The sequence below is a fragment of the Pieris napi genome, chromosome 3 (assembly GCF_905475465.1).
Source record: "Pieris napi chromosome 3, ilPieNapi1.2, whole genome shotgun sequence".
NCBI classification, from domain to species: domain Eukaryota; kingdom Metazoa; phylum Arthropoda; class Insecta; order Lepidoptera; family Pieridae; genus Pieris; species Pieris napi.
Window position 1 is genome coordinate 2,915,566 of NC_062236.1, and position 27,748 is coordinate 2,943,313.

General features: G+C 31.4%; 3 protein-coding genes across 4 annotated transcripts; 1 reads left to right on the forward strand and 2 right to left on the reverse strand.

Moving 5' to 3' along the window:
- Positions 1 to 555: 555 nt before the first annotated feature.
- Positions 556 to 26,725, forward strand: LOC125063369 (protein Lilipod). Its single transcript, XM_047669777.1, has 10 exons — positions 556 to 910; positions 981 to 1,245; positions 1,427 to 1,654; positions 3,151 to 3,216; positions 11,674 to 11,826; positions 18,426 to 18,622; positions 21,448 to 21,609; positions 23,089 to 23,320; positions 23,733 to 23,889; positions 26,442 to 26,725. The coding sequence occupies exons 1-10, from the start codon at positions 848 to 850 to the stop codon at positions 26,578 to 26,580; spliced, it is 1,662 nt and encodes a 553-aa protein (XP_047525733.1). The 5' UTR covers positions 556 to 847; the 3' UTR covers positions 26,581 to 26,725.
- Positions 3,259 to 15,119, reverse strand: LOC125063370 (tetratricopeptide repeat protein 12). Of its 2 annotated transcripts, XM_047669779.1 has the most exons (5): positions 14,999 to 15,119; positions 14,504 to 14,574; positions 5,821 to 5,996; positions 4,658 to 4,903; positions 3,259 to 3,750 (listed from the first exon to the last, which is right to left on the reverse strand). In XM_047669779.1, exons 2-5 carry the CDS (start codon positions 14,532 to 14,534, stop codon positions 3,535 to 3,537), a joined length of 669 nt encoding a protein of 222 aa, XP_047525735.1. In that variant the 5' UTR covers positions 14,535 to 14,574; positions 14,999 to 15,119; the 3' UTR covers positions 3,259 to 3,534. The 2 variants fall into 2 exon arrangements, with proteins under 2 accessions (XP_047525735.1, XP_047525734.1); XM_047669778.1 differs by lacking the exons at positions 14,504 to 14,574; positions 14,999 to 15,119 and having other exon boundaries at positions 3,261 to 3,750; positions 5,821 to 6,195.
- On the reverse strand, positions 26,713 to 27,709 carry LOC125063371 (ribonuclease P protein subunit p30). The gene has a single exon (XM_047669780.1). It carries the CDS (start codon positions 27,497 to 27,499, stop codon positions 26,714 to 26,716), a length of 786 nt encoding a protein of 261 aa, XP_047525736.1. The 5' UTR covers positions 27,500 to 27,709; the 3' UTR covers position 26,713.
- Between the last annotated feature and the right edge of the window lie 39 nt (positions 27,710 to 27,748).

Here is a 27,748-nt window from a genome sequence, read left to right on the forward strand (position 1 = left end):
TTATAGTACCAAGTCCTGTTGAATAGAGGTTCACAGTATGTGAATTTTTACTAGTTTATTACACATAAATTTATCCACTTGGCTTGTTTAATCGTTTTACGGCCGCTTTCTAAACTCAATCCCAATCCAATTATTACTACTAGAGATTGATATTTCAATCCTTTTCTCATAAACTACATTTCAATAACTGATCGATGGATCGATACTCGATAGTCAATCTGTCTTCGACCTTTGTAAACCGTCTTTGGGTTGATCGATTGGTATTTTTGGATTGATATTTGTTTGAAGATGTCAGATCGACGCTTTCTATAAAATATCTTTGAATTCGACAGATCGAATTTTGTAATTTATCAATCTAAATTTGCGATGTATGATAGTGTAAATTGGCCAATGTCTTTTTGTTAAAATCTGTGGTCGACAGCTCGATACATAGGATATGAAGGATTTATTCATTTACAATGACAGTGATTACTTTATTACCTCAGATGATCTATTTATATGTCATACTGCATACTTGACACTTATTGAATTGTTACTTCAATTGACTTTAATATTTTGCCTTCAGGGCTCAGCCGCTCAGGCTTCAATCACTTCAATCATCAATGATCAATCTTCGTAGCAAACAGTTTCCTATTATTTTTGAGAGTTGTGACCAAAAAAATTCAAATCGTCTCGTGTAATATTTTAAAGTGCAAAATTTATTATTTAAATTTATGTTGGGTTTAAAATAAAATCATTGTATAGGTGGTGAATATTAGTGAAGTGATTTATACCCGTGAAAAATGTAAAAAAGATGAGTCCCATTTTACAAGCATATAAAAATAAATAAAAAGTACCGTTGGGGGTGATGGATGATGAGGAGGCAGATTTGCGTGAACAAATATTTCACAACAATGTTCGGGAGCAAATCGTAAGTTTTTTTTGTTTGACTTAACTTCTATGTTGTTTAAAATATTTACATTGGAATTCTTTTGTTTTAGATTTTCCTCCTTCTATTCATTTTGTTGTACCTTTTCTCGTTCATGTTAATCGAGAAATTTAGGCGACGAGACAGTGAAGATTACTTTACAGCAGATGAAGATGAGGTCAAGGTTTACCGAATCAGCTTGTGGCTCTGTACCTTTGCATTAGCTGTATCATTGGGATCAGCACTCCTGCTGCCAGTCTCAATAGTCAGCAATGAAGTGCTCATTTTGTACCCAAATAGTTATTATGTTAAATGGCTAAATAGCTCACTAATACAGGGTAAGAAAATCATGGTTTTATTCATAACAAAATTTAAAAATCAGTTTAAATTTACAATTTTAGATTTCATTTTTTTTCACAATAATAATTACTGTAAACGTTTGTGGTACTATTTACCTGTAAAAGTAATAATAAACATTAAAAACAAAAAATTATTTTGTAACATGTTTTTTTGTTTTAGGTTTATGGAACCATGTGTTTCTCTTTTCAAATCTGTCATTGTTTGTGTTCCTACCATTTGCCTACTTATTTTCTGAATCTACTGGATTTCCTGGATGTCGTGGTTTAAGAGGCAGAGTATATGAGACATTTATAGTCTTGTTCCTTCTTGGGATTGGAATGCTTGGACTAGCATATGTAATCTCTGCCTGGTTAAAAGGTGATCGATCTGGAATAGATGCATTACTCAGTAAGTATTATTATGTTTTTGGGAATAAACATAACTATATTATGGGGTTCAAGATTCATGTTAACTAACGGCTGTTTAAAATGCAACAATAATTTTGATTTATTTGGGATATGTCTATTGCAATATTTTACATGATGAATCTGGATAAAAGATGAAGACTATTAATATTCGAATAATATTCTTATTTAGTAATTGTTCCATTTTATGTTTTGCTCTAAAGCAAGATATAATGGCATAAAATCTTGTATTATGACTTTTATATATTATAATATATAAAAGTCTCGTGTCACAATGTTAGTTACCATACTCAGAAGGTCTGAGAATCGGCTACTATCTATTTTTCAATCCCATAAGTATAATAAATTAATTTTAATTGTTTGGACAAATTTTATTATAATGTGCCATTAAAAGATACTTACAACCCTAAATTTTCACCCCTCTACGATCAACCCCTATTTTTTATTATAGTAGATAGTTATTTTTATTGAACTAAAAATAATATACATGGCAATACGACGTTTGCCGGGTCAGCTAGTAGTATGGTCAGAACTATTAAATATATAATTTAAAATGTAATCTTTAAAATACTTTTTTTTAGAAACTACAGAACAAATTGTTAAAATTTCACCACCATTTCATTCCAGGTTATTGGGCTATCTGTTATATTTATATCTGTAATATATGTATTGAATAGTGAGCTAGTGTATTCATGCCATACATTATAGAATCCATTGTTTCGGTCAATGCCATGCTAGGTGCGTCTGCGATGCGTCGCTGGTCACGAATTCTGTACATTAGTGTATAAATATTTATATTATTGACTTTATATTATGTTAATACATACAGAACTAGTTACTGGGTAAGGTACTTTAGCATTGTTTTGTATACATTTTAATCTAAGATCACTCCAACTATGACGATAAAATTTTATTAGAATTTGCAAAAGTTATTTCATTGTTACTCTATTAGGTACAATATAAGGTAAAAAAATATTAATTTATTTATTGCATTGATTGAGTTGCCATAACCTATAGATACGTGTTTATTGTTTAGCCTTTCACTTACTAAAGGTATCCAATTACAAGTAATATGATAAGTATTCCTAAGGCCCTGTATAACTTGTGAGACAAGTACCTTAAAAGGGAATCAAGTTTTAGTTATTTCTAATATGTTTTACCATTTTGGAGGGAAAGTGTAAAACGGAGACTTAGTTTGGAGACTTTTAGTTTTGAGATAAACAAGATATGATTACGGCCGCAGTCATTGAATTGCTCGCCGCTTAATATCCAATTTCAACCAATTGCATGTTTTCGATAGTATTGCAAGATATCTAATAAAATTGTATATTTACTATAACCATTGAATTATTTGTATCGGAAAACCGAATTGTGACGAAACATATAACTATGTAAAGCCTATAGTGTTTATGGAGACTATATTTCAGTGAATATTAACTTGTGTTGGATATATGCATAAAATCATTCCTTCTGTTACAGATTTATGGACATACCTTCCGTTCTTGTATTCCTGTGTGTCATTCGTCGGCGTATTGATGTTGTTAGGTGAGTGTTTACAAAATTTATATAATTAATTTTTTTTTACCAATGTTTTAGCGGGCGGCGGGGTGAGACCGCATGATTTTGTGTTTTCGCGTGTTGTCAATTCCCAATAAGCATTAATGGATATATTTCCTAAAAGTAAACATAGTATTTTCATCATGTTCCTATATCTTATCTATTAAAAAATCATTACAAGATATGTAAAGGATATGTGTATCGTGTTACTATCTCCGATAATGGTATATTGGTTACTATGAGATATTAACAGATGGCGTATTGAATGAAAATCAACATATATATTTAAAAATATTTATCACAAAATTATATATCCTGTGATTCATCTTCAAACATTCCCTCCTCTTTATTCAGAAAATATTTAATGAGGTCGTCATGTTGTGGGAATATTTCGTACAGTTCTTTTTTACATTCTTCCAGTTTGTCAAACTCTTCTAACTCCTTGTGCGCTTTTGCCTTGTACAAGCGAGCTTTAAAGCTCTTTTCATTGAGTCGTAGTGCCCATTCACAGTCATTAAAGACCTAAAAAAATTTCAGAGCTTAAATTGCTTTACGCGACACAAATGAAAGACTGAAAAGTTTTTTTTATCGGTTGGCTTTCATGAGCAAGAGATTTTGTCGTTTATCTATGTGTGGCGTAAATAAAATCTCCTTTAAAATTAATATTTTTAAGTGATAATGAAACAGTCATCCGTGATGCAGGGCTTTAACTATTTACTAAGAAAGATTCGAATCCTTCCATATTAAAACATTCAATGCGAATTTACTAATTGAGCTACGAAAATATTAGTTTCATGGGATAAAGAATATTACAATTAGAATCACCCAGCCATACATAATTGCCAAAACTTGTTAGTGAATATAAAAAGACAATTTATGTTCACGATTGACGCGCACACATGCTATATTTATTATTGCTACTCGTAGTTTGTGCTCGTAAAACAATAGCGATTTGAAACAGTCGATTTGGACGCAACTCAATATTGAGGTTATCTTATATAAACAACTGCTCTCACCATTATTCAATTGATCATTTAAACCATAAATCCTAAGTTCCAATAGTCAGTAAATCAGACGTAGCGATGTTTCTGTTAACTGCCATAAAGCATAGTTTAACCCCAATATCTGATAACTAAATATTTTAATAGTTATTTATCTAATCAACGTTAATGACATGTAATGTTTAAATATCGAAGGGTTAATGTGTATTTTTTTTCATTTCCCTCTCAAAATTTAATGTGATTTTTGAAAATTTTACGTGCACTAAATGTGGCCATTCAGCCATCAACCAAGCACGGTGAAATTATTATCTTCATAGAAAGTTCGTAGATTGCTTATGCGAATTGCGGGTTAGAATAAATCTAACGCGTTTCCACCATTATCGCCTCGAAACCAGTCGAATGCATGTCGGTGAAGGTCATTGACCTACCTTCTGATAGTTTCCAAGTTTGATGTTCGTCAATGCTCTGTCGCAGTAAAACATTGGATTGTCTTTGACCTGTTCTATAGCTTTGTTGTAGCAAGACAGAGCCTTTTCGTATTCTTGCCGACGGAATGCTTTGATTGCTTGTGTCTTTAATGTATCAGCTTTTTCGTGACGAATTTTCCGGTCCAACGCTCGCCGTTCTGCATCTTTGCTCACTTCGGCCATCCATGCATCCTTGTCGAGTTCACCCTGGAATTACAGACACATGTATTTGATTTAACTTCTATTCCATACTGGCATAACACCAGCCACATTATGCTACGAAGCAGAACCAGAATTAAATTATTTATTTGGGAGCGAGGCTGTACGATAATTTTCAGAATTCTCAGTATGATGACGCTTAATAGATAAACGTTAAAATTACTGCAATTTATGTCGAAGTAATTAACAATAAATTGGTTCTTTGTACCAGATTTTAGACATAACGGAGCATCTAGATTCTACAAAACAATAATTTGATAAGCTAAAACAAGACAGTAAAAACTTTGAGTGTTCTCGAATAGAAATGATAGATATTTATAGCGGTACACGAGCCAAATTGCTTTCACCATTGGAATATCTTTGCTATTTACGTACAATGCAATTACTTAACAATGTTCTATAAATACAGCAGCCGGTATTTTTGTTAATGCTCGTGTAATTAGAACAATGAGAAATTCGCAAGGTGTTATCATAGTATCAATCAAGTGGAAATAAATGCGTTAGTTTAAACTCTATATGAATTCAGCAATTATTAACTTTTTTATCGCTACGGTTAATTTTAATGCAGTAAAGGTACTTAGGGCTAAAGATAAGCGCATGAGCTGAATACGTTGTGTAACTTATGATAACCCAATTTAAATATGTTTAATTGAATTTTTGTTAATTCAGTTTTACTTGTACAATTCATTTCAAATTAACTAAAATAATGGACAAAGAGTCTCCTAAGCTCAGCTGATTTATCATTCTTTATGAATCAGCATTCTGATTTAACATTATGCTAGTCTTAAGTTATCATCTAATTACAACGGTAAACTTAAACTTTATATTCTTCCTTTAATAGCTTGATATAATTTAAGAGTGTAAAATTTATCTTATGTAACAATAATTTAGACAAATAAGCATACCGTGTCATTTTTCTCGAGAGATTTAAAAGCCTTCTGGTTTATCACAGTGCGATCATGTTTGACTGTCATTTTCACATCGTCAACATTGATATCTTTGCCTTCTAGATATCGATCAGCCAGAATCTTGGCCGCGTCTGCTTTGTCCTTATCACCACTGGCGAGATCTTTTACCAGACCTGAAACTTCTCCTATTCTTTTCATGAAGTTCGTCCATTCTTCATTCAGCTCCATATCTTTGTGATCTTTTAGAGCGGGATTCTTAAAAGAACGACTCATTTTCGTAAATGTAGGAATCTCTAAATCAATTTGCTGTCGTATTGGTGTTACGTACATAGTTACCGTTGCCAAGCCTACGATTACGTTGTTATTAATGAGGTTTTAATTTATGTCTTATTTTCTGCTAATATATTAGTACGGGAGGTAGCAACGTTTGAAAAAAAAGAATTTTAGGTCAGCTGATTTTGTGATATATCTTCCTTCTTGCACTTCCGGTTAGAGTCTGGGCAATCTGGCTGGCGGTAGCGGTTGCGTTCATTAGTGCGCATCCTATCTGTCCAGGTAATAATCCTGGATTTTAAAAGCATTTTAAGAAGCGTAATTTTTAATTTTTCGTTTTTAAATACGTCTACCTGACATACTTTTTTTATTGCCAGACATTTTTCACGTTGCTAACTATGTGCCAGACGCGATTTTAAGTTTTATTTTTATAAAAATTTCAAAGCATTTTAGAATGTCTGTAATTTTAATATTATGTTATTTAAATATAAGGAAAACTGAAAATGAATTTGCCAGACATTAATTCGGTTGTTAAGTCTTGAATTAAAATGATAAAGTTTTGCAGTATGATGAAGCATTGCATTTTAAGAAGCGTAATTTTTGATTTTTCCTTTTTAAATACGTTTACCTGACATACTTTTTTTATTGTCAGACATTTTTCACGTTGCTAACTATGTGCCAGATGCGATTTTAAGTTGTATTTTTATAAAAATTTCAAAGCATTTTAGAATGTCTGTAATTTTAATATTATGTTATTTAAATATAAGAAAAACTGAAAATGAATTTGCCAGACATTAATTCGATTGTTAAGTCTTGATTTAAAATGATAAAGTATTGCAGTATGATGAAGCATTGCATTTTAAGAAGCGTAATTTTTAATTTTTCCTTTTTAAATACGTCTACCTGACATACTTTTTTTATTGCCAGACATTTTTCCCATTGTTAACTATGTGCCAGACGCGATTTTAAGTTTTATTTTTATAAAAATTTCAAAGCATTTTAGAATGTCTGTAATTTTAATATTATGTTATTTAAATATAAGAAAAACTGAAAATGAATTTGCCAGACATTAATTCGGTTGTTAAGTCTTGATTTAAAATGATAAAGTATTGCAGTATGATGAAGCATTGCATTTTAAGAAGCGTAATTTTTAATTTTTCCTTTTTAAATACGTCTACCTGACATACTTTTTTTATTGCCAGACATTTTTCCCATTGTTAACTATGTGCCAGATGCGATTTTAAGTTTTATTTTTATAAAAATTTCAAAGCATTTTAATGTCTGTAATTTTAATATTATGTTATTTAAATATAAGGAAAACTTAAAATGAATTTGCCAGACATTAATTCGGTTGTTAAGTCTTGAATTAAAATGATAAAGTTTTGCAGTATGATGAAGCATTGCATTTTAAGAAGCGTAATTTTTAATTTTTCCTTTTTAAATACGTCTACCTGACATACTTTTTTTATTGCCAGACATTTTTCCCATTGTTAACTATGTGCCAGACGCGATTTTAAGTTTTATTTTTATAAAAATTTCAAAGCATTTTAGAATGTCTGTAATTTTAATATTATGTTATTTAAATATAAGAAAAACTGAAAATGAATTTGCCAGACATTAATTCGATTGCTAAGCCTTGAATTAAAATGAAAAAGTATTGCAGTATAATCCTTGTAGTACGAGCATAAAAAGGAATATAAAATTAGATTAAAATTAATAATCAACACTTTATTTAAATTTAATTAATTATTCATAACTTACATTTAGTAATTAGGACAATCTGGCAAATTCATTTTCAGTTTTTCTTATATTTAAATACCATAATATTAAAATTACAGACATTCTAAAATGCTTTGAAATTTTTATAAAAATAAAACTAAAAATCGCATCTGGCACATAGTTAGCAACGTGAAAAATGTCTGGCAATAAAAAAAGTATGTCAGGTAGACGTATTTAAAAAGGAAAAATCAAAAATTACGCTTCTTAAAATGCAATGCTTCATCATACTGCAATACTTTATCATTTTAATTCAAGACTTAACAATCGAATTAATGTCTGGCAAATTCATTTTCAGTTTTTCTTATATTTAAATAACATAATATTAAAATTACAGACATTCTAAAATGCTTTGAAATTTTTATAAAAATAAAACTTAAAATCGCGTCTGGCACATAGTTAGCAAAGTGAAAAATGTCTGGCAATAAAAAAAGTATGTCAGGTAGACGTATTTAAAAAGGAAAAATCAAAAATTACGCTTCTTAAAATGCAATGCTTCATCATACTGCAATACTTTATCATTTTAATTCAAGACTTAACAATCGAATTAATGTCTGGCAAATTCATTTTCAGTTTTTCTTATATTTAAATAACATAATATTAAAATTACAGACATTCTAAAATGCTTTGAAATTTTTATAAAAATAAAACTTAAAATCGCGTCTGGCACATAGTTAGCAACGTGAAAAATGTCTGGCAATAAAAAAAGTATGTCAGGTAGACGTATTTAAAAAGGAAAAATCAAAAATTACGCTTCTTAAAATGCAATGCTTCATCATACTGCAATACTTTATCATTTTAATTCAAGACTTAACAATCGAATTAATGTCTGGCAAATTCATCTTCAGTTTTTCTTATATTTAAATAACATAATATTAAAATTACAGACATTCTAAAATGCTTTGAAATTTTTATAAAAATAAAACTAAAAATCGCGTCTGGCACATAGCTAGCAACGTGAAAAATGTCTGGCAATAAAAAAAGTATGTCAGGTAGACGTATTTAAAAAGGAAAAATCAAAAATTACGCTTCTTAAAATGCAATGCTTCATCATACTGCAATACTTTATCATTTTAATTCAAGACTTACCAATCGAATTAATGTCTGGCAAATTCATTTTCAGTTTTTCTTATATTTAAATAACATAATATTAAAATTACAGACATTCTAAAATGCTTTGAAATTTTTATAAAAATAAAACTTAAAATCGCGTCTGGCACATAGTTAGCAACGTGAAAAATGTCTGGCAATAAAAAAAAGTATGTCAGGTAGACGTATTTAAAAAGGAAAAATTAAAAATTACGCTTCTTAAAATGCAATGCTTCATCATACTGCAATACTTTATCATTTTAATTCAAGACTTAACAATCGAATTAATGTCTGGCAAATTCATTTTCAGTTTTTCTTATATTTAAATAACATAATATTAAAATTACAGACATTCTAAAATGCTTTGAAATTTTTTATAAAAATAAAACTAAAAATCGCGTCTGGCACATAGTTAGCAACGTGAAAAATGTCTGGCAATAAAAAAAGTATGTCAGGTAGACGTATTTAAAAAGGAAAAATCAAAAATTACGCTTCTTAAAATGCAATGCTTCATCATACTGCAAAACTTTATCATTTTAATTCAAGACTTAACAACCGAATTAATGTCTGGCAAATTCATTTTCAGTTTTCCTTATATTTAAATAACATAATATTAAAATTACAGACATTCTAAAATGCTTTGAAATTTTTATAAAAATAAAACTTAAAATCGCGTCTGGCACATAGTTAGCAACGTGAAAAATGTCTGGCAATAAAAAAAGTATGTCAGGTAGACGTATTTAAAAACGAAAAATTAAAAATTACGCTTCTTAAAATGCTTTTAAAATCCAGGATTATTACCTGGACAGATAGGATGCGCACTAATGAACGCAACCGCTACCGCCAGCCAGATTGCCCAGACTCTAACCGGAAGTGCAAGAAGGAAGACATATCACAAAATCAGCTGACCTGAAATTCTTTCTCGAAAACGTTGCTACCTCCCGTACTATATGTGTTACGTAGAATTGTAAAGCCATTAAAATAATCAACGGTTTAAATTAAGGCTTTAGAGCGAGCTTTATTCACAAACCTTTAATCCAAAAGTAATTAGTATCAGAATTGATTATCACATGTCTCCCTAGGGTCTTAAAGGACGTATGTATGGTTAAAGACTAAAAGAGAAATTACAACTAACTTCGGAGAAAAGTTAAAAACAAGGAAGTGAGATGCTACTTTTTGTATTGGAAAGTTAAAAGCTAGGTGAAAGCAAAAATATCCAGATATAATTAGTAATCCAAACATCTGAAGATATGAAATGTAAGGTATGAATCCCAACACAGATGTAAGATGGAATTTTTGGCAGTAGAACATAGCCCATAAGCTCCTATAGAGTTGTGTCTATAAGACAAAATCGGATAGTTAATTGGTAAATACATTTACCATTAAAAGCTTGTTATTTTTAAATTATTAAAACAATGCATCGGATATTTTAAACAATCGCGAGAACTCTCTAGTTAAACAATGAACTGGAGAAAACTGAAAACAATAAACACGTAAGAAATAACGTAACCTAAAGGTGACTAAAGAAAAAGTCTATTTGAATATTGCGGAAATAGTTTTAGACATAAAGGTGTGATTTAAATATTATGTTAAATTTTTGCGTGTTTACTAAAAGTAAACGGTAGGTTTTTAGTTATATTAAAAATTGTGCGCTTCGTTCGTATGGATACGTGAATCTCAATGTGTAGTGCTATTGCCTGTTAGTAAAAATACTTTTATAACCAGTAATTCTAGAGCTTTTAACAAACAAACTTCTTTATAAGTGAAAAATTGTGGATGTCTGTGTGGGATTTTAGTTACTAAATCACTTTAGTTTTACGTCCAACAATGTCGATAGCGCCTAAATAAGCCTATTTTTTCTGGTCAGCCTTGGCTTGATCAAATACTTATCCTATTAGAATAGTCGTACATTGGATAAGCCCAAGATTAATAAAATCGATACTTCAGTACCGAAAGGTGTCAGTAACCTGACCTTGATTTTAACTCTTAACACAAAAATAGGGGTGTTACAGGGTCTGTGTTTTTTGTGTACATTCTCTAGAATTCTAAACGAGTTTTGATGGTTTTTCATTTGACTTGACTCCAATAAAGTTCGGTGGCGGTTTTTGTAATGAGATGTAAATAAAACTCTTTGTTTGAAGCTGGGTAACAACTGCTTTAATTTATTAAATCATCTAACATAAAATTAAGGGCACTGGGGTTGCGACGCTGGCAAAATCTAATTTGGCTCATCTCAGGGTAATAAATCTAAGAGACACTTCAATACAAGTGAAGTCTACCTTTTTGGACATTATCAGAAACAAGAATATTGTATTACAATTTATAAGGCTCCATGTTGTGCATGGGCATGTATTTTTAGTGCCATGTGTGCGACGATGGCTAACATTTGGTTTGAGCTTCTATTTATTTACTAAAATAAATATATATAACTTACTTAAAATTAGGTTACATAACTCTCGAAACTCCATTTTAACCTAGGTTGTATAAAAGAGCAGTGTTGGCCTTGTGGTTTCGGCTTGCGACTCTTATCCCTGAGTTCGATCCCCAGATTTGCACCAATGAACTTTCTAAGTGCGCTAAATGCGCATACACACATACGGTGAAGGAACATATCGTGTGGAAACCAATTTTTTTAGGAAAATGGAAAATGCCGAATATTTTATAGGTTCTCACATATTATTTTTCTTTTTTATCAAATTAAAACGATTGCAGTGTTTACGCCACTGGGTTTCGTGAGATTGTTCGGTGTAGTTGGAGCCGTTCTGGTGAAGCCACAGTTTCTGAGGGATCTCAACGAAGAATATTATGTCTACTCGCTCGAAGAGGCCACTATACGAAGGCGAATTGATAACTCCGCTGCCACAGGTATGTTAAATGCTAATGCTGAGCTCTTTCTAATTTATACGTGTGTTTGTTTTCACCAATGAATATGTTTTTACCAAAGGCTTCCGAAGACGGAAGAAATCATGGAAATTGGCGAATTGTCAAGTGCCTGGGTTTTAAATTAAAAACTATTATCACACTAAGGGGTGGGAATTTGAAACGAAAGACGTAAAACGTTGCGTTCTATTGTCATTAGTGAAATGGACGCAATATGTATAATGTCGGGGAACAAGTCATATCGGAGTAGAGATGCAGTTCACCAATCAGAATCAAACGGAACGCACAATTCGTCTTTTTTTTTACATTTTCACCTCCAAGGAGTTTAGTTAAAGGTCGAACGGGTTCATGTGATGATGATGATGACGGGTAATCAGAGCCGAAGCGCGAAGTAAAGCGTCAGAAGCTTAGGTTATAACTCGATTATCTTTAAGAATCGGCATATTATATCCGATGATACCGGTAGAAGTTGGCTTAATATAATAATCTTAAAACAATAACAAGTTTTTAAAGTAATTGTTAATCGTAAACAGTTTTAAATGTATTATAAACGTGTTATAATGCTCGAGAAAATCTGACTTAAAAGTGTAAAAAGGAAAAAATTTAATATATTAAAACGAAGTAATAAAAGTAAACTTTTTATTGTCTTGCATCATTGCACGACGGGTTTTTAAATATTAAATTCTATTTTTTGTAACCATTTACGTATACACGAACATCATAGTTTTTGTTGAATGACGCTTCCTGTATAGACAATGGTTTTACTAAATTTTTGCGAAACAAGTTTGTTTTAAATATATTTGCGACAAAAAGATGTATCAAGGTAACAATAATAGTTTTAATAAAAACACTAAAGGATATTGTTTACAAGTTCTGTTCGAAGTGATCTCAGTAACTATTATATTTATGTACCTATGTATTGTTCTTTGGAAATTTTTCTAGTCGAAATCAAGTGTTAAACAACATATACTTTTTATTTCCATATTAAAGGCGTGTATTCGTATAAATTTTTGTCTGACAACCATGAAGATGACATGACCCCTTCTGAGAGTCTATTATTACAGACATTACAATTACCGGGATATAGGAAAGTTTTGGATAGTAATGAAATGAATACCGCACAATTATGACCGATAAAAATAAAAATATAATAAAAATTAAAATATAAAAATGATTAAACAATGAACCGCGAAACAAATGCGTTATAACAACTGACGTGGACTAATGAAAGATATACAAGTATCACATTGAAAGTCAATATTAACATATAGTAATATGGTACAGTTATTTCGTCATAAATCACATTTCTAATAAATTTATACAAGGTCATAGACACGCAGTTGGAGTATTACGATCCATCAAAGAGTATTATTGATTTGTAGTCGTATCACGTATGTGTATAATTATTTGTATTTTCTTTAATCCTATATGGTTAAACCTAATGCGTTTGAACTACATTTTACTTGTTTATTTAGCTAATTAATAATATATTTACATTGAGATATAAGTCGTAAGTAATTGAATAAAAATAAGAAAAAAATAATTGCAAGAAACTTTCACGGAATAGATAAGCAGCTAGAATGTCTATACTCTAATATACCTTCTTGTTTTTGTAATACCAATATCTTTCGATTTGTATGCCTTCATTTAATATCATATTTTAATCGCATAGCAAGTTTTATGGAAAGTGGTACCGTGTCTATTCATATTTCTCCTTGTTTTCCCTCAAAGCTTTATTATATTAAATACTAGCTGCCTCCGCGAACTTCGTTTCTCCTTAATTTTTTTTTTAACCTTCGCAAGGAGATGGCACTATAAGAAGAAGAAGACCTTTTTAGTACATACTAACATGGAACATTTTGCTATGCTACCACAGAGACTGTTCGGTTTTCCGGAATGAAATTTTTTTAGGATTTTCTGTGAATTTTCTCTATATAAACCTCAGAGTTCAAGTTATAAGTTCTTAACTAACAAATAAAAAATAGGGCTTGATCGCTGAGGGGTGAAAATTAAGGGTTGTATGTATTTTTGTATGCTGTATAAAAAAATAAAAACAAATAAATTGTCTAAAAAAGAAAAAAAAATATTTTGGGGTGGACACCCCTTATCACTTAAAGTTTGAAATATAGATATTAGCCGATTCTCAGACTTACTGAATATGCATAAAAAAAATTAATAAGAATCAGTCGAACTGTTTCGAAGGAGTATGGAAACGAACATTGGGACACGAGAAATTTATATATTAAATATATAATTTTATAAATGTTGCTTAGCAATACAAAGATACCCTCATGAGTTGTGTGCTGCTGCCTCGATCGATACTCGATTGTGAGGAAGCTGCATGGATCTGGTTAGCGCTGCGCCTTCTCTAAGTTCTCATGTTCTCATGTAAATCCTTTCTATATTATTTTCATAAGTATCTGACTGTTCTCATTTCAACATGATGTTTGAGAGAAAAAAGTAAAATAAAATAAAAAACGTCTATTATATCTACAACTAACTAGATGTTTTACGCTAGTCGATTATAATGATTTCTCATATTTAAATCGTCCCCCTAATTCAAAAACCATACATCTTATAAACAAAGATGTAACTTATTACATGAATTTCCTCAATAAATTTCAGTAGGATCTAATCTACAATCTAATTAGTCAATACATACAACTTCCGTATATAATTTGGTAGACCTTCATACAATTCGACCTTCGTGATGTTTGACTTATCCGTGTGTACCTGTGTAGATATGAACCATTTATGTATTAAGAACATTTGTATATAAAAATATTGTTTAATATTGTACTGATAAGAGCGTCTGTCGCAAATAGCGATTATTCAGAAGTACTACGCATTTCAATATGTTTATATATATAATATATATATGTGTATATACAATGTACAGTGTACACTGAATAATGTTGATCTACTGGCTTGGCGTGTGCCTCTTCCCTAAGTTCCTGTCACTTATGTTTGAATTACGGCTGTGTACCAATGGACTACGAATAAGTGAATCAACCACTCACTGGTACGTAAAGGAACACACAGTGAAGCAGATATAATCGACGGCGTGTGACAGGCACAGCAGGCTGATACCTTAAAGGCAAGTATCTACTTGCCTTTGAGGTATAAAATTATCACAAACAAATACAGAAATAAAGACCTAGAGGTTGTATAGCCACTGGTTCTTTTGTACACTATTGCTTCGACTAAGTTTAAAATTAATGACTTAAATAATGAGGGCCTTATCGCGAATAAGCGACGCACTTAGTCTTCAATCATCAATAATGTACCATAAATATTTGCAGCTATAAATAAATCGTGTCTATGGCATAAAACATATTTCCAACATTGTCTCTATGCGCTAAACTGCTTTATTACATATTATGTTATTTGAATAATTTTGTTTATGCGTTTTGTTAGAAGCACTCTCAGTCCTGAGGTCGTGTTTTCGAAGCCGGGCTGTGCACAATAAAATTAATATAAAAAACTAGCTGATCCGACAATCGTTGTTTTGCCATGTATATTATTTCTAAGAAACATTGTTTTAGTTCAATTAAAATAACTATCTACAGTAATAAAAAATAGGGGTTAATCGTAGAGGGGTGAAAATTGGGGGATGTATGTATTTCTGGATGCTGTATCATAAAAAAATAAATAATATTTTTTTTTAAATAAAATTTAAAAAAAATTAGGGTGGACCCCCCTTATCACTTAAGGGTTTGAAATATAGATAGTAGCCGATTCTCATACTTACGGGACTACATACTTACTTAAGACTGGGTCCAGCCGTTTCGGAGGAGTATGATAACGAACATGAGACGAGAATTTTATATATATAGAGATGAAGTTTTCTATTTATGTGCGCAATAAGTAGTTGTTAATGAATGAATCTTCGTCAAGAATTAACAAATAGAGGTGTGTGTTTGTCTCTCAGAAAATTGATTGCCTAGTTGTCTACAAAGAAATATATCAAGAAAATTGATATAGGTTCATCAATCAAGGGTTGTGACGCCTTTAGATTTTTATTTACATCGATTTGCTCCAACATAGATAAAAATATATATTAATATTTAATCAGAGTTTGAGATGGACAAATTTACAACCGTTACTAACAATTTAAAAGTTGTGGTTGCCTCACGATTTTCTATGAAAAAAACGTAAATACATATGTACTTAATATTTTATTATTATCGAAGCGATGAAGGCTACATTTTTACACGCGACAACAAGGAAAAATACAACGCCAAAAGATAATATTTTAAAATATTCTTTAATTTTTAATAGAGTTTTTTCGTAGTTTTCACTAATGGTCAAATGTGTTTAAAATAATGCTCATATAGTATTGTGAGCACGTCGTAGGTTAAAGTTTAACAACCCTGAGGTCGTGCGTCCAAACCCGGCATTACACCAATGAAGTTTCTTTGTAACTAATGCATGGTCAGTGGAGAAATCTTTTGAGGGAACAAGCATGTCAGATACCTAAACTAAACCATTGTCAGACAAAGAAGCTTGACCTAGGCAACAGTATTAAAGCGCTAATTGATGTATGTCTTATAAGTACAATATATTATTAAAGTCCAAGGACGTTAACCGACCATATCGGGTGACGGGTTTTGACGCGAGTGATATTGGCTTTGATTTGTATGTAAATAACTTTCGCCTTTTCATTGGTTTTTTAGTACAGGGGGCAAACGGGCAGGAGGCTCATCTAATGTTAAGTGATACCGTTACCCATGGACACTTTCAATGCCCGAGGGCGGGTGAGTGCGTTGCCGGGTTTTTCAAGAATTGGTACGCTTGGTACGAGGTCTTGAAGGACCTTAAGTTGAATTGGTTCGGAAATACTTCAGTGGGCAGCTAGTTGCATATAATGGTGGTGCGGGTTTTTTAAGAATTGGTACACTCTTTTCTTAAAGGACCTTAAGTCGAATTGGTTCGGAAATACTTTAGTGGGCAGCTGGTTCCACATAGTGATGGTGCGCGGCAGAATCTGCCTTAAAACGCTCACGAAAAGCTTCCACGATCATTGCTGTTGTTACTTATTAATGTTAAAATATAAGTTATAGTTTGAGTGAAATACGTTCCAATTGTAGTATATTTTAATTTAGCTATATTTTAATGCGTAAGCTATCCAAGCTTAGGGAAATATTACGAAGAAGTCACAGGCTCCTGAAATACAGTTTTCATTACAGAAGCCTGGTTTTCTAAGAATTCAGTTGTACGGCAATACATTATTATTATTACGTTTTAGCGCAAACAGAACAGTATATATTGACTCAGTCTTTTGAGAGTTAGACTCCTTTAAAAAAAGTATATAGGATAAGACATAGGAAAGTATATATAGATAAGTGGACTCGTTCATTTTTTTTGCTCCTGACACGTGATGCCGAATAGCCTAAATAGTCTCATCCGTAAATTCTTTGATAAAGTAAAGACATTCATTAGCCTAATGGCTTTGTAGGAATGTTAATTATTTTTAAATGCTCTATTTATTTATTCAAAGCGAAAGTCACCAAATAAAACATTCGTACACTGGTTATATTCGTTGCATACTTTAAATAGAATTTAAAAGTCGCGTTGGTAACTTTGAAGAAACTTACGTATTACATAATGAAGTGGAATCCGCTTCCTCACTTCAACACAACGTAAAATCAATTCGACAGGAAACAAATTAGTTCTTTATGTTTTATCTGGTTAATTGTTGATGATTTCAGTTTAAAAGGTAGGCTGCGAAAAACAAATACAGACTATGGTCGGTTTCATGCCTATTGTAGATTTCGTTAAAGTTTTGCATTTAAGTAACAGTAGGACATCGATAGGAATACTACAAAAGATCTTTAATGACCTCGGAGTCCAGAGGGGACGATAGAATTTACACAATGCAAATATTTTAACCACAGCTGCCGTTAAATCCAGGTGCTTGTCTCAATTGAAAGTACCATTGTAAAAACATACATAATTTCGGAGATGTTAAATATAAAGATCTAGGTTACTTTTTCGTTGATCGGTTTAATTTTATTTAGATTTTTAAGTTTAAAACGAACCTTCCTATATGTTAATAGAAAAAACGCAGTATTGGCCTAGTAGCATCAGCATGCGCCTCTCATCCATGAGGTCAGAAGAACAGAACTGTGCAATGGACTTTCTGCCTATGTGCGCAAATCTAGAAATCTACGACATGTCTCAGACAGAACTGATAGGCTGATCACCAACATATCATGAGAACCATTCTGAGGCCCATTTAGGGTTGTACTTACTTAATGTTCTATATAACCCCAAGATGGGACAGGGGGCGTCCACAGTGAGTCTCCATCGCGTTCGGTCTTGAGCCTCGTGTTTCACCTCGCTCCAAGTCTTTCCGGCTCTCTTTACCTCGACTTCGACTGTACGGCGCCAGGTTTGCTTGGGACGGCCACGCTTCCGCTTTCCTCGTGGATTCCAATCAAGCGCCTGCTTGAGATCCCTTCGTAGTGTATGGCCTATCCAATTCCATTTGCGTCGCTTGATCTGCTGGCTGATGGGGGTTTCTCGGCAGCTCGGAAGTTGCTCATTTAGGGTTGTAGCTTACCTTAAACTACATTTTCCAGGTGCCAGTTACATTACCCCAGAGCCGATGTGCCCGGGTCGAGGGGATATATCTGCATCCGTGGACGACAGTGTGTCTGATTCCAAAGCCAAGATTGTTGAGCCTGATGAGAAACAGATACCACTGCTTCGGCTCCGAAATGGTGCTTTGCACGCTGGTCTCAATGAGAGATTGCATAGGATTGTTGCTATGAGGAAGGTATGTAAATTGTTTACTGTATATAAATAAAACGATGTAAGTAATTTTGTTCTTGAACTTTTAGAAGGATATAGCCGAAATAAATGTTTTTTTTTTTGATTAAGGTTAAATTGTTTTCACGTACTAAAGAATTAGAAATTGTAATAATCAAAGTAAACAATGATTTCGTTCATGTCATTTAACATTTGATGTTTATTATTAAAGTTCACTACATTATAAGTATATGACAATTACGGTGGACATAAAATTTAAAATAGAGATTTTTTTTAAATATTGCACTTTCAAAATAGTGAAGATGAAAAATGTATGTACCTATTTAAAAATACATATTCGCCTCATACGGATTAGGTACCCTATAGGCTTTACAACCCTTTTTTTAAATAATCCCTAAAACCTTATTTGGTTTGCCTTGTTCATACAATGTAATGTTTCTATCCAGATTAGTTACCGGAACTATCTAGTGTGGTATTTTCTTTCATAAATAAAGTTTCACTTTGTTTTAATAAACTATCTTTAACAGACTTTCCAATATAGATATTGCACTAAATAAACAAATACTAAAATTGCCACCTATGGCTTATACATAGTACAAAGTTACGTCGCATTGGGTCAAAAAAGGTTAACATTAATTGGTAATTATTATAATACGAATAAATTGATCAGTCTGCTTCTGTTCCGTTTGTGTCTGTGACTCATGAAATCTATATCATTGATATTGTATCTTAATATAACTAATGATATTTGTACGAAGACTAAAAGCAATATAGAATTTACATGAAAAGTTAATGCATATGTTATTTCTTATCTATAGCCTTTGATGTCATATGGTAATTGTCTAAACATTTTAATAGCATCATCAGCTTACACTAGCAATAACCTTTACACCTTTGTAATCTATTATGTTATTAATATTTGGCAATATATTCTTACGACGTGGTTTGACATTTCATTACTATTAGACAATGTTAACTCAGTCACATATATATTTTTAGTAAATAAATAGAAGCGCAAACGGCAAACCAAATGTTAGCCATCGTCGCACACATCGCACCAAAAACATAACATGCATAACATAAAGCCTCATAAATTGTAATACAATATTTTTTTACTTGTATTGAAGTGTCACTTAGATTTATTACCTTTAGATGAGCCAAATTAGTTTTTGTTAGCGTCGCAACCACACATTTTTTGTAGATATTGATGTGGTCTTTAATATTGTTAAACATTTTTTTTTGTTTTATCATCAATCGTTTTCGCAGCGCATGCGATGACAGATGTTTATTTTTTTGATCAGTGATAATGTAGCATTCAAATGGTAAAAGAATTTCTAAAATCGGTCCAGTACTTTTTGACCCAATTCGTTACAAACATATTTACATACAAATCTTTCCTCTATACTATTAGTATACAAGCTTCAAAGAATTTTATTTAAACATCTCCATACGAGCCAATTATTGTTTTCCCGTGATCGGACACATGACTGTCTGACCTATAGGCATTCATCTGACCCCTTTCTCTGAAGTCCATTGATATTTTTTAAAGCAAATAGATGATCCGCCTCCTATGCGTATACGTTTTATATTACGGTTTATACTTTCGTAATAATCGTAACAACCGTAAAATGAAATAAATTAAACATTAGTGTAATCTCTTAGAATATAATTACTCCTATATAGCTTTGTTTCGTTATAAATAATTTAAAGGTACAACGTCTGAATTATTACGTTCGCGTGTTAAATTGTTTTGCTACAGTGTTACGTTTGTTATACAATCAATGATAAATATTGCTAATGTACATTTCAATTTGCGTGCGAGATAAATCATGATTTATGGTACAGAAACATTGATACACGTTATTTCAAGAACGCACTTTACTTATTTGTAGACACTTATTTTGAAGTAATAATAATGTTTTGTCATACAATTTTTAAATTAAATGAGTACCAGGCGTCTGATGTTGTGAAATCTATATTGCAGGAGCTTGCGTCATTGAATTGTTTAGCGATAGAAAATGTTTATTACAATTTTAATATTACAAATATAATTGACAACTAGAAAGCAAGTTAATATCCGATTTCTACTAATGAATGCTATTTAAACGTTAATACGATGTTTCTGACAGCACGGCCGTATAGATTTTCTTTTTATTTATTGATATAATATTGATTTCCTACAAATTAAGTATAACATATATCCCAGGCTCCCGATGTAGTGAGTGTATTTCAGGAGTGACTTACAGTTACATTTTATAAATCATGAGTCGCTTATTTGAAATGATATATGAAAATATATATATGTATATACATATACATATATGAAAATCTTTACGGCTGTTTTGGAATCGTAAAGAGCCAAAACTGTTTACATAGCCTACACACAGGTATTTTTTTTTTCGAATAAAACAAAATCGACATTTTAAACTTATATCTAATAACCATTTATAAAATATATTACAACATTGTAATAAAAAGGGATTGGTATGAAACATATATCGTTTGACAACCATAAAAGGGGGAAGAGTTTTCATGATTACGTTCAATTATTACGTAAGCAGATTGACTGCAATTTATCCCTTCCCCCAACCTTCATCATGTCAGCAAAATTAAGCAAAGCTCTCAAAAATAGTAGTTCATAAACGTATTAACTTTTTGTAGGAATCCTCGAAAATGCATTTCGTTTTCAAGCATAGACAATGTGTGTCAAAAATTAAACAATACCTGTTGTAATTACCAAATAAGAAAATCAAAGACCCCCCTCCCCCCTACAGTGCTTACGTAATTCTTGAACATACATATTTGTGATAACATTATAACTGTTTTATACAGGAAGTAGAGAACAAACGAAAAACATCGTCCCTACAACGCAACGTAGTGTACCCGCTGGCTATGTTGTTGCTCCTGGCCCTCACCGCAATTACAGTTTTAATGGTGCTGCAGAACACGCTCGAACTGCTCATAGGCATTAAGGCATTACCTCTAAGCACACGGGTAAGTTTATATAACATTATAAAGTGGTTAAGTTTTTTTGAGAGTCATATGTGGAACTATTTTTTATTTGCGTGTTGTTCCCACGAGAATGTAAGTGCGTGCTTCTATTTCACCATGCCGCCTGCTGATAGAGGACATATCTTTGTTTTTAATTTATTTTTATTAATTATTTAAAATGTCATGTGGAACATGGTGTAATGGTTGCAGCTCCTTACAAACGTTGTGTAAAACAAAAGCTTGGCGATTAAAAAGAGTGGCGGAGAGTTTATTGCCAGTTCTTCTTCCGTTCTACGCACTTGATTTGAGAACTGGCAGTAAACGTAAAATTCGAAGCATTTAATATCTATTCCTTTTTGACGCTCATAAGTGTACATTGTGTTACCTAAATTAATAAATGATTTGGATTTGATTTGATTCAAGTGTTTTTGTAAAATTAATTAGCAATTTAAACAAAATATCTAAAGAACTCGAAATTCTATCACACTGGCCATATTTTGTTCTGTGTTTAATCTTTGCAGTTTTTTATAGTAACATTTAGAGTCGAGACTTAGCACGTACTTTGACTCCCATATGTCAAAATCCGATAGTCATATTTAACGCTTACTTAAGTTAAGTCTTGTCTCTGAATCTTAGGGTTAGCCTCTTCCTATAAAATGTTCAATATGAGTCTCGATACACAATTATATAAATAAATACACCTTTTCCATAGTAATAAGTGAATGCAAAGCTGTTTGCTCAAAACAAGTTTTAATTACATTTTCATTTGACATTTTTGATCACGTCCTTGAATACAATTGTTATTTTTTGTATCTATATAAAATTTGTCAAATCGTAAACCTCCTTCTACGGGTTTCCAGAAGTCGGGTAACAATAAGATAAGACATTTATAGTAGAAGGGTGGAAAGACAAATACATAGTTTTTCTGTCAACCGGGACTTCGAACGAATTACAACTAAATATCTAATGATAATATGTTTTGTTCTGTTATGTGGGTACATTATAAGCAACCCACTGAGAAAACATTGACACACAAAATTCAGTTCCTTATTCTTCATGCAATTTTTGGAATTGCATTAACGTTTCAAATTTCTGTTTAATGATCGGTAATATTCATCGACAAGTGGGATATACAAGGCAACCGTGGACGGTGAAGTCAGGTTGGGTAGGCCTTTTCGGGCGTACCTGGGCCAAATCCAGGAGGCACTAGAGAAGGGACATGTTATAAGTACCCAAAACCAACGAGCATGCATGGTAAATGTCATGAAAGTGGGTGACGCAAGAGAGGTATGGCAGGACCGTAGCGTAGAGATTCGAGGTCTCTGTCTACTCCTTTGGGAACAGTCGTAAAGAAATAAATAAATATTTCTTTATATTGGTGCCTTGTAAATCGAATCTACTTTCCATTTACAGCAGTAATTTCGTTTGTAAATATAAAAGATTTTTATTGGTAATAATTAAACTATTCATTTTCTATTACAGCAATTCACGTTAGGGATCGCGTCGCTGTCTAAATTAGGATGGGCGGGAGCTACGTTAGAGGCATTCCTTATACTATATCTACACGCGGCGTCTCTAACGGGACTCTGTACACCCATGAGGGCGTTAAGGGTTCTACCACGTGCAAGAAGAACGCCCCTAACGAGAATAATAGCTCTCTGTGCTGTGTTATTAGCGCATTCAACGGCCCAGCCGTTGCTTGTTAAAATACTTGGTAAGTGATACGAGATGGTATATTATGAATTCGACGCTTTAAAATTATTTCGATACAAAAAAAGTGCTAAAATTCTTTGAGTTACCTCGACTTTGTATGGAAGGTCTTTTCTGCTTAAATATTATTAAGGAATAGATGGAGACATTTATCGTTCGTTTAAAAAAAATCTATCTTAATCTTAATATCGATTTCCCTGGTTAACGAAATTAATATGATAAGTACGATATTTCCAATCTACTTACAATGGAAAATCCTAATTCGAGTATAGTATTTGCCTTGAAAACTTCAATATTATATATTTATTGAGATACCTATCTTTAGCAGATTAAGAAGATTTAGAAGTCCATCCATACACTTTAATAGAAAACAAGATATAAATATTTTAAAACTATTATTTATTTAATTTCCTTAGGTATAACAAACTTCGATTTGCTCGGCGAATTTGGTCGAATCGAATGGCTGGGCAGCTTCAAGTTAGTGTTGTTATACAACGCCATATTCGCATCAACAGCCAGTCTTTGTCTCATCAACAAGTTCACGGCCAGCGTTCGAAGGGAACTATACAACAGGTTGGTCGAAAATGTCCATACGGTTGCGCATTGCGTGTCATTCCTTAGTAATTAAACGATATGCCATATCACAGATTATGTTTAGGGTAACATAGACAATAGTAACTTAGCCCTATGGACTCCAGTGTGTCAAATTGTTTTTGAAATACAAGAGTCATACTTAGCGCTTAATCTCGAATTTTACCTTTAATATATATCTGCCAGGAAATGCTTTTCACTGTGAAACCCTCAGACAAATACATTTAATAGCTAAAAACTTAAAATAACGCACGGATAAGTTAGACTAAAAATCTTTGTTTCCGATGAAACTGTGTTTGCATTTACGTATTACGTAATTCTATTGTTAAAAACTTCAATGCGACTTTTGTCTGTTTTGTTGATTTGTGCATCAACAAATCATGGTTTTGACAGGAATTAGACCAAAAATACAACGAAGTAAAGGAATTTAGTCTAATTTAATCTTACCCCTTTAATATTCAATATAAGACCTCAAAAAACACACATGTATGAATAGTAAACAAACTTCAGCTTTGTTTTACCAACATTGTCTAAAAATGCATTTGTAAAAGCTTTCTGGCATGTGCAGAAATGGGCTTTAGATATTGTTTCATGGACTGTTCTTGTATAAAATTTGTGGATTGTTATTAGACACCACGTGATGTGATGATTGGTGTAGGAAATTGGTTTAACTTAGCCAAAGATAAATTTTATAAAGCAAATGAAATTTTATGATTTAACATTTTTTTTTATGAAATTCATATAGATAAATTCAGGTTTGGTTATCTTGCAAAGGTACATTAAACCATTTAACAATAAGCCATTTGAATGTTACCAAAATTTTCAAATAATTTGGGCCTAACAATCGCCGTATTCGAATGAAGTATGACTATTTCGATATACTATTAGTATCTTGAATGCCATAATTTTAAATAAGTTTTTTCTACTTTACGAATTATTATAGAAATTATTTTCAATATTTAATATAATATAGATTTTAGAATCTTGCGCATTTATTTAAGTTATAAAAGCATGGTTATTGAGGAAAGACACAATTATCTTTAATTTTATTACCAATGAGACTGAATTCGTTAACTAGTTACAATAAATTCGAGATTATTTATTTTGTGTTAATTTAAATTCGTATTGTGGTTGTTTGAATGTAATTGGTTTATTTTAAATTTGACATTAGATAATTGTTTAAGACTGCTATAGTTTTGCTCATCTATTTATAATGTGTATATAACATATCATATCCATTTTAACTTTAATATCATTATGAATGTGTTAATTTCATGCTTTGCTTATTTCATGATTTGATTAAAAATATTGCTGTCTACCTTATTAATGTCATACGAGAGATAGTAATTTCACTTTGATTCAAAGTTATTCATATCAAATAATGTGCTAATAATTACTAGACACACACATTTCGTCATTAGAACATGCATGTTTAAGTGTTTCATAGAAAATAGTTATATAGAAACATAGAGGCTCGATAGAAATTTCTAGTCGATAGATCTCCTGAAGCAACTTTCAAATTAAAGTGCCTCTCTGTATGTGTGACTTATTGCGATTTTAGTAAGAATATACATACTAGCACAGAATGCCTTTGATAATGAAAATCACACTGCCTCGTATTAATTAGCATTTGAAATAAAATTGACTGGATATTAAAACGAGAATCAGAAATCCCTTGGCTCTATCATATATAGAGTAATTCTTATGATTCTCGCTTATCTATACGGTCATTATGTATAAGTTGTTATGTAGGTTCAGCAGTTTAAAAATCTAGAATTAATGATTATATTCAGTCAGTTGTACTATAACTTCTAAGTTACAAGTAAGGTTAAATATAAATAAACTCTTGACATTTTCCTAAATCGAAGTTATGTCACGGAATAGCCAATTAATGTAAAGTTTAGCCACATAGAATTGTTCAAAGTTTAAAGATAATTTGTAATTTCCTATATCAAATATTATGCTTCAAATGTTGAAATTGTGTTTGTGGTGCTAGAATTTAACTAAAAATAGTAAAACCACAATAAATTATATTAGTTAATGTAACTTAGATTAGTTTTGTGTGCGCATTTAAATGAAATGTACGAATTTTATACCTTTGTATTATCCTGTACCAAATGTTGAGATTGCATTTGAAATAATATATTATTAAAATTAATTTTATGTCTTTTATTTGCAAACTCCTTTGAAAATAAAGAAATGTTTATAAATATTTATGATTCGAGTTTGTATTATATTTCTCTAAATTCATTAAACTGCTATGTAAAAAATTGCAAGGACTGGTTACTAAAACAACATACAATTAAAAAAATTACCACCATTAAAATTTAATAAATTCATTATTTAATGTGTAAATAACAATTCTAACATTGAAAAAATTGGCTTTAATTAATTATTGTAACTATTATACTATTCAGTCAAATTCTACCTACATTCAATTATTTTATTGTAGAATGAGGCATTTGAAAATTTTAAAAATCAGTCTCAGGAGACAAAGAAACACTTCATTTAGTTAGCATAAATATCTTTTTCAGATTTAAATGGATCACTGATTTATTTACTGCGCCTGAGACTCAACTACACAGAATATCTAATACTTCAAGACTATCCATGGATTGGTCAGTTAATGAAAAAACTGAAACTAATTCAGACCCAAAACCCAAATCTCAATAAGTAATACAAACTTGCATCAAGTTATTATATATGCATATAATTGTAAGGCTAATGTTATAACTGCAAGACTGTAGTACATAAATATTATGTGATTTGTAAATAAAAGTAATTTTTTTAGAATAAAATAAAAAATTCACTCAAAATTTGGTTTATTTTCCTTAACATCTATACTTTCAATTTCCATATAATGTTTTCCACATTTTCTTCCTTGGGCCTTAAGAATAAGTTGACGCACATTATTTCTTATTGCTTTTACACTTTCGTTACTATTTAGCCCAAAAATAAAACCAAGATTGATAATATCATGAACACTTCTTGTTTGTATGGGAGTTAGAGCAGAACTTGTGATAATAATGTTCCTTGATTTCCCAACAGCATGGTAGTTATGGGCAGCGCTTATAATGTTTTTCCTTGCAGAAGAATCTTTTATAGCAGGAGCATACATCAATTCAAAAAATATACCTCGTTCAACAGCTTGCCGGTATAGCTTTCGACTAATTTTATATGGTATTCTACTTTCTGGCTCAAATGTTATAATATCTACATCTAGTGTGCCACATGCATACTGAAAAGCTTGTAAAGTTTTAGGAATAACTGCAATTATGTCATACTTTTTTAAATTTTCTGAGCTATTCATCTTAATAGCAACACTGGAATCTGAAAATCCTATAGTTATTCTTTGCAATATGTTGAGATTTCCCTTCCCTTCATTGGAGATATCTATAGGGGGAGGAATAAAATCTTTTTTTTCCTTGATTTCACCCTTTCGTTTCTTTTTCTTGGGTTCTTCATCAGTTTCTTCTACATATGAGTTAATAGCTATGGTATTAAATCCAAGTCTTTCAAAAAGATAGTACTTTTTACTATCATATTCTTTACTAACTGATAAATCGCTGAAACCCCAATTTTTAAAGTTCATGCTTGATTCGATGGGCCAAATTTTATAGGTTAGAATTTATGTTGATAGTACGGTTTTATTTGTAAAATAGTATAAATGTCAAGATATATTTATTAACCAGTCTTAAAATATATTATTTTACTATTAAACTACAATATTGTACTAAAAAATATTTTAGATTAATTTGTTAATGTTTACTAATATTACAGTGTCACTAATGTTTATTTATACTGTCAAGTGTCACTTAGCAGTTAGCAGTCACGTGTGCTG

What these genes read in the sequence shown, in the direction of transcription:
- LOC125063371 (XM_047669780.1), bottom strand. Translation starts at nt 27,499, where the DNA reads ATGAACTTTAAAAATTGGGGTTTCAGCGATTTATCAGTTAGTAAAGAA.
- LOC125063369 (XM_047669777.1), top strand. Translation starts at nt 848, where the DNA reads ATGGATGATGAGGAGGCAGATTTGCGTGAACAAATATTTCACAACAAT. An exon ending in ACAATGTTCGGGAGCAAATC is followed by an intron (nt 911 to 980) that starts GTAAGTTTTTTT and finishes CTTTTGTTTTAG; the next exon opens with ATTTTCCTCCTTCTATTCAT. An exon ending in TGGAATAGATGCATTACTCA is followed by an intron (nt 1,655 to 3,150) that starts GTAAGTATTATT and finishes CTTCTGTTACAG; the next exon opens with ATTTATGGACATACCTTCCG.
- LOC125063370 (XM_047669778.1), bottom strand. Translation starts at nt 6,153, where the DNA reads ATGTACGTAACACCAATACGACAGCAAATTGATTTAGAGATTCCTACA. An exon ending in CTCTCGAGAAAAATGACACG is followed by an intron (nt 4,904 to 5,820) that starts GTATGCTTATTT and finishes CTGTAATTCCAG; the next exon opens with GGTGAACTCGACAAGGATGC. An exon ending in AACTTGGAAACTATCAGAAG is followed by an intron (nt 3,751 to 4,657) that starts GTAGGTCAATGA and finishes AAATTTTTTTAG; the next exon opens with GTCTTTAATGACTGTGAATG.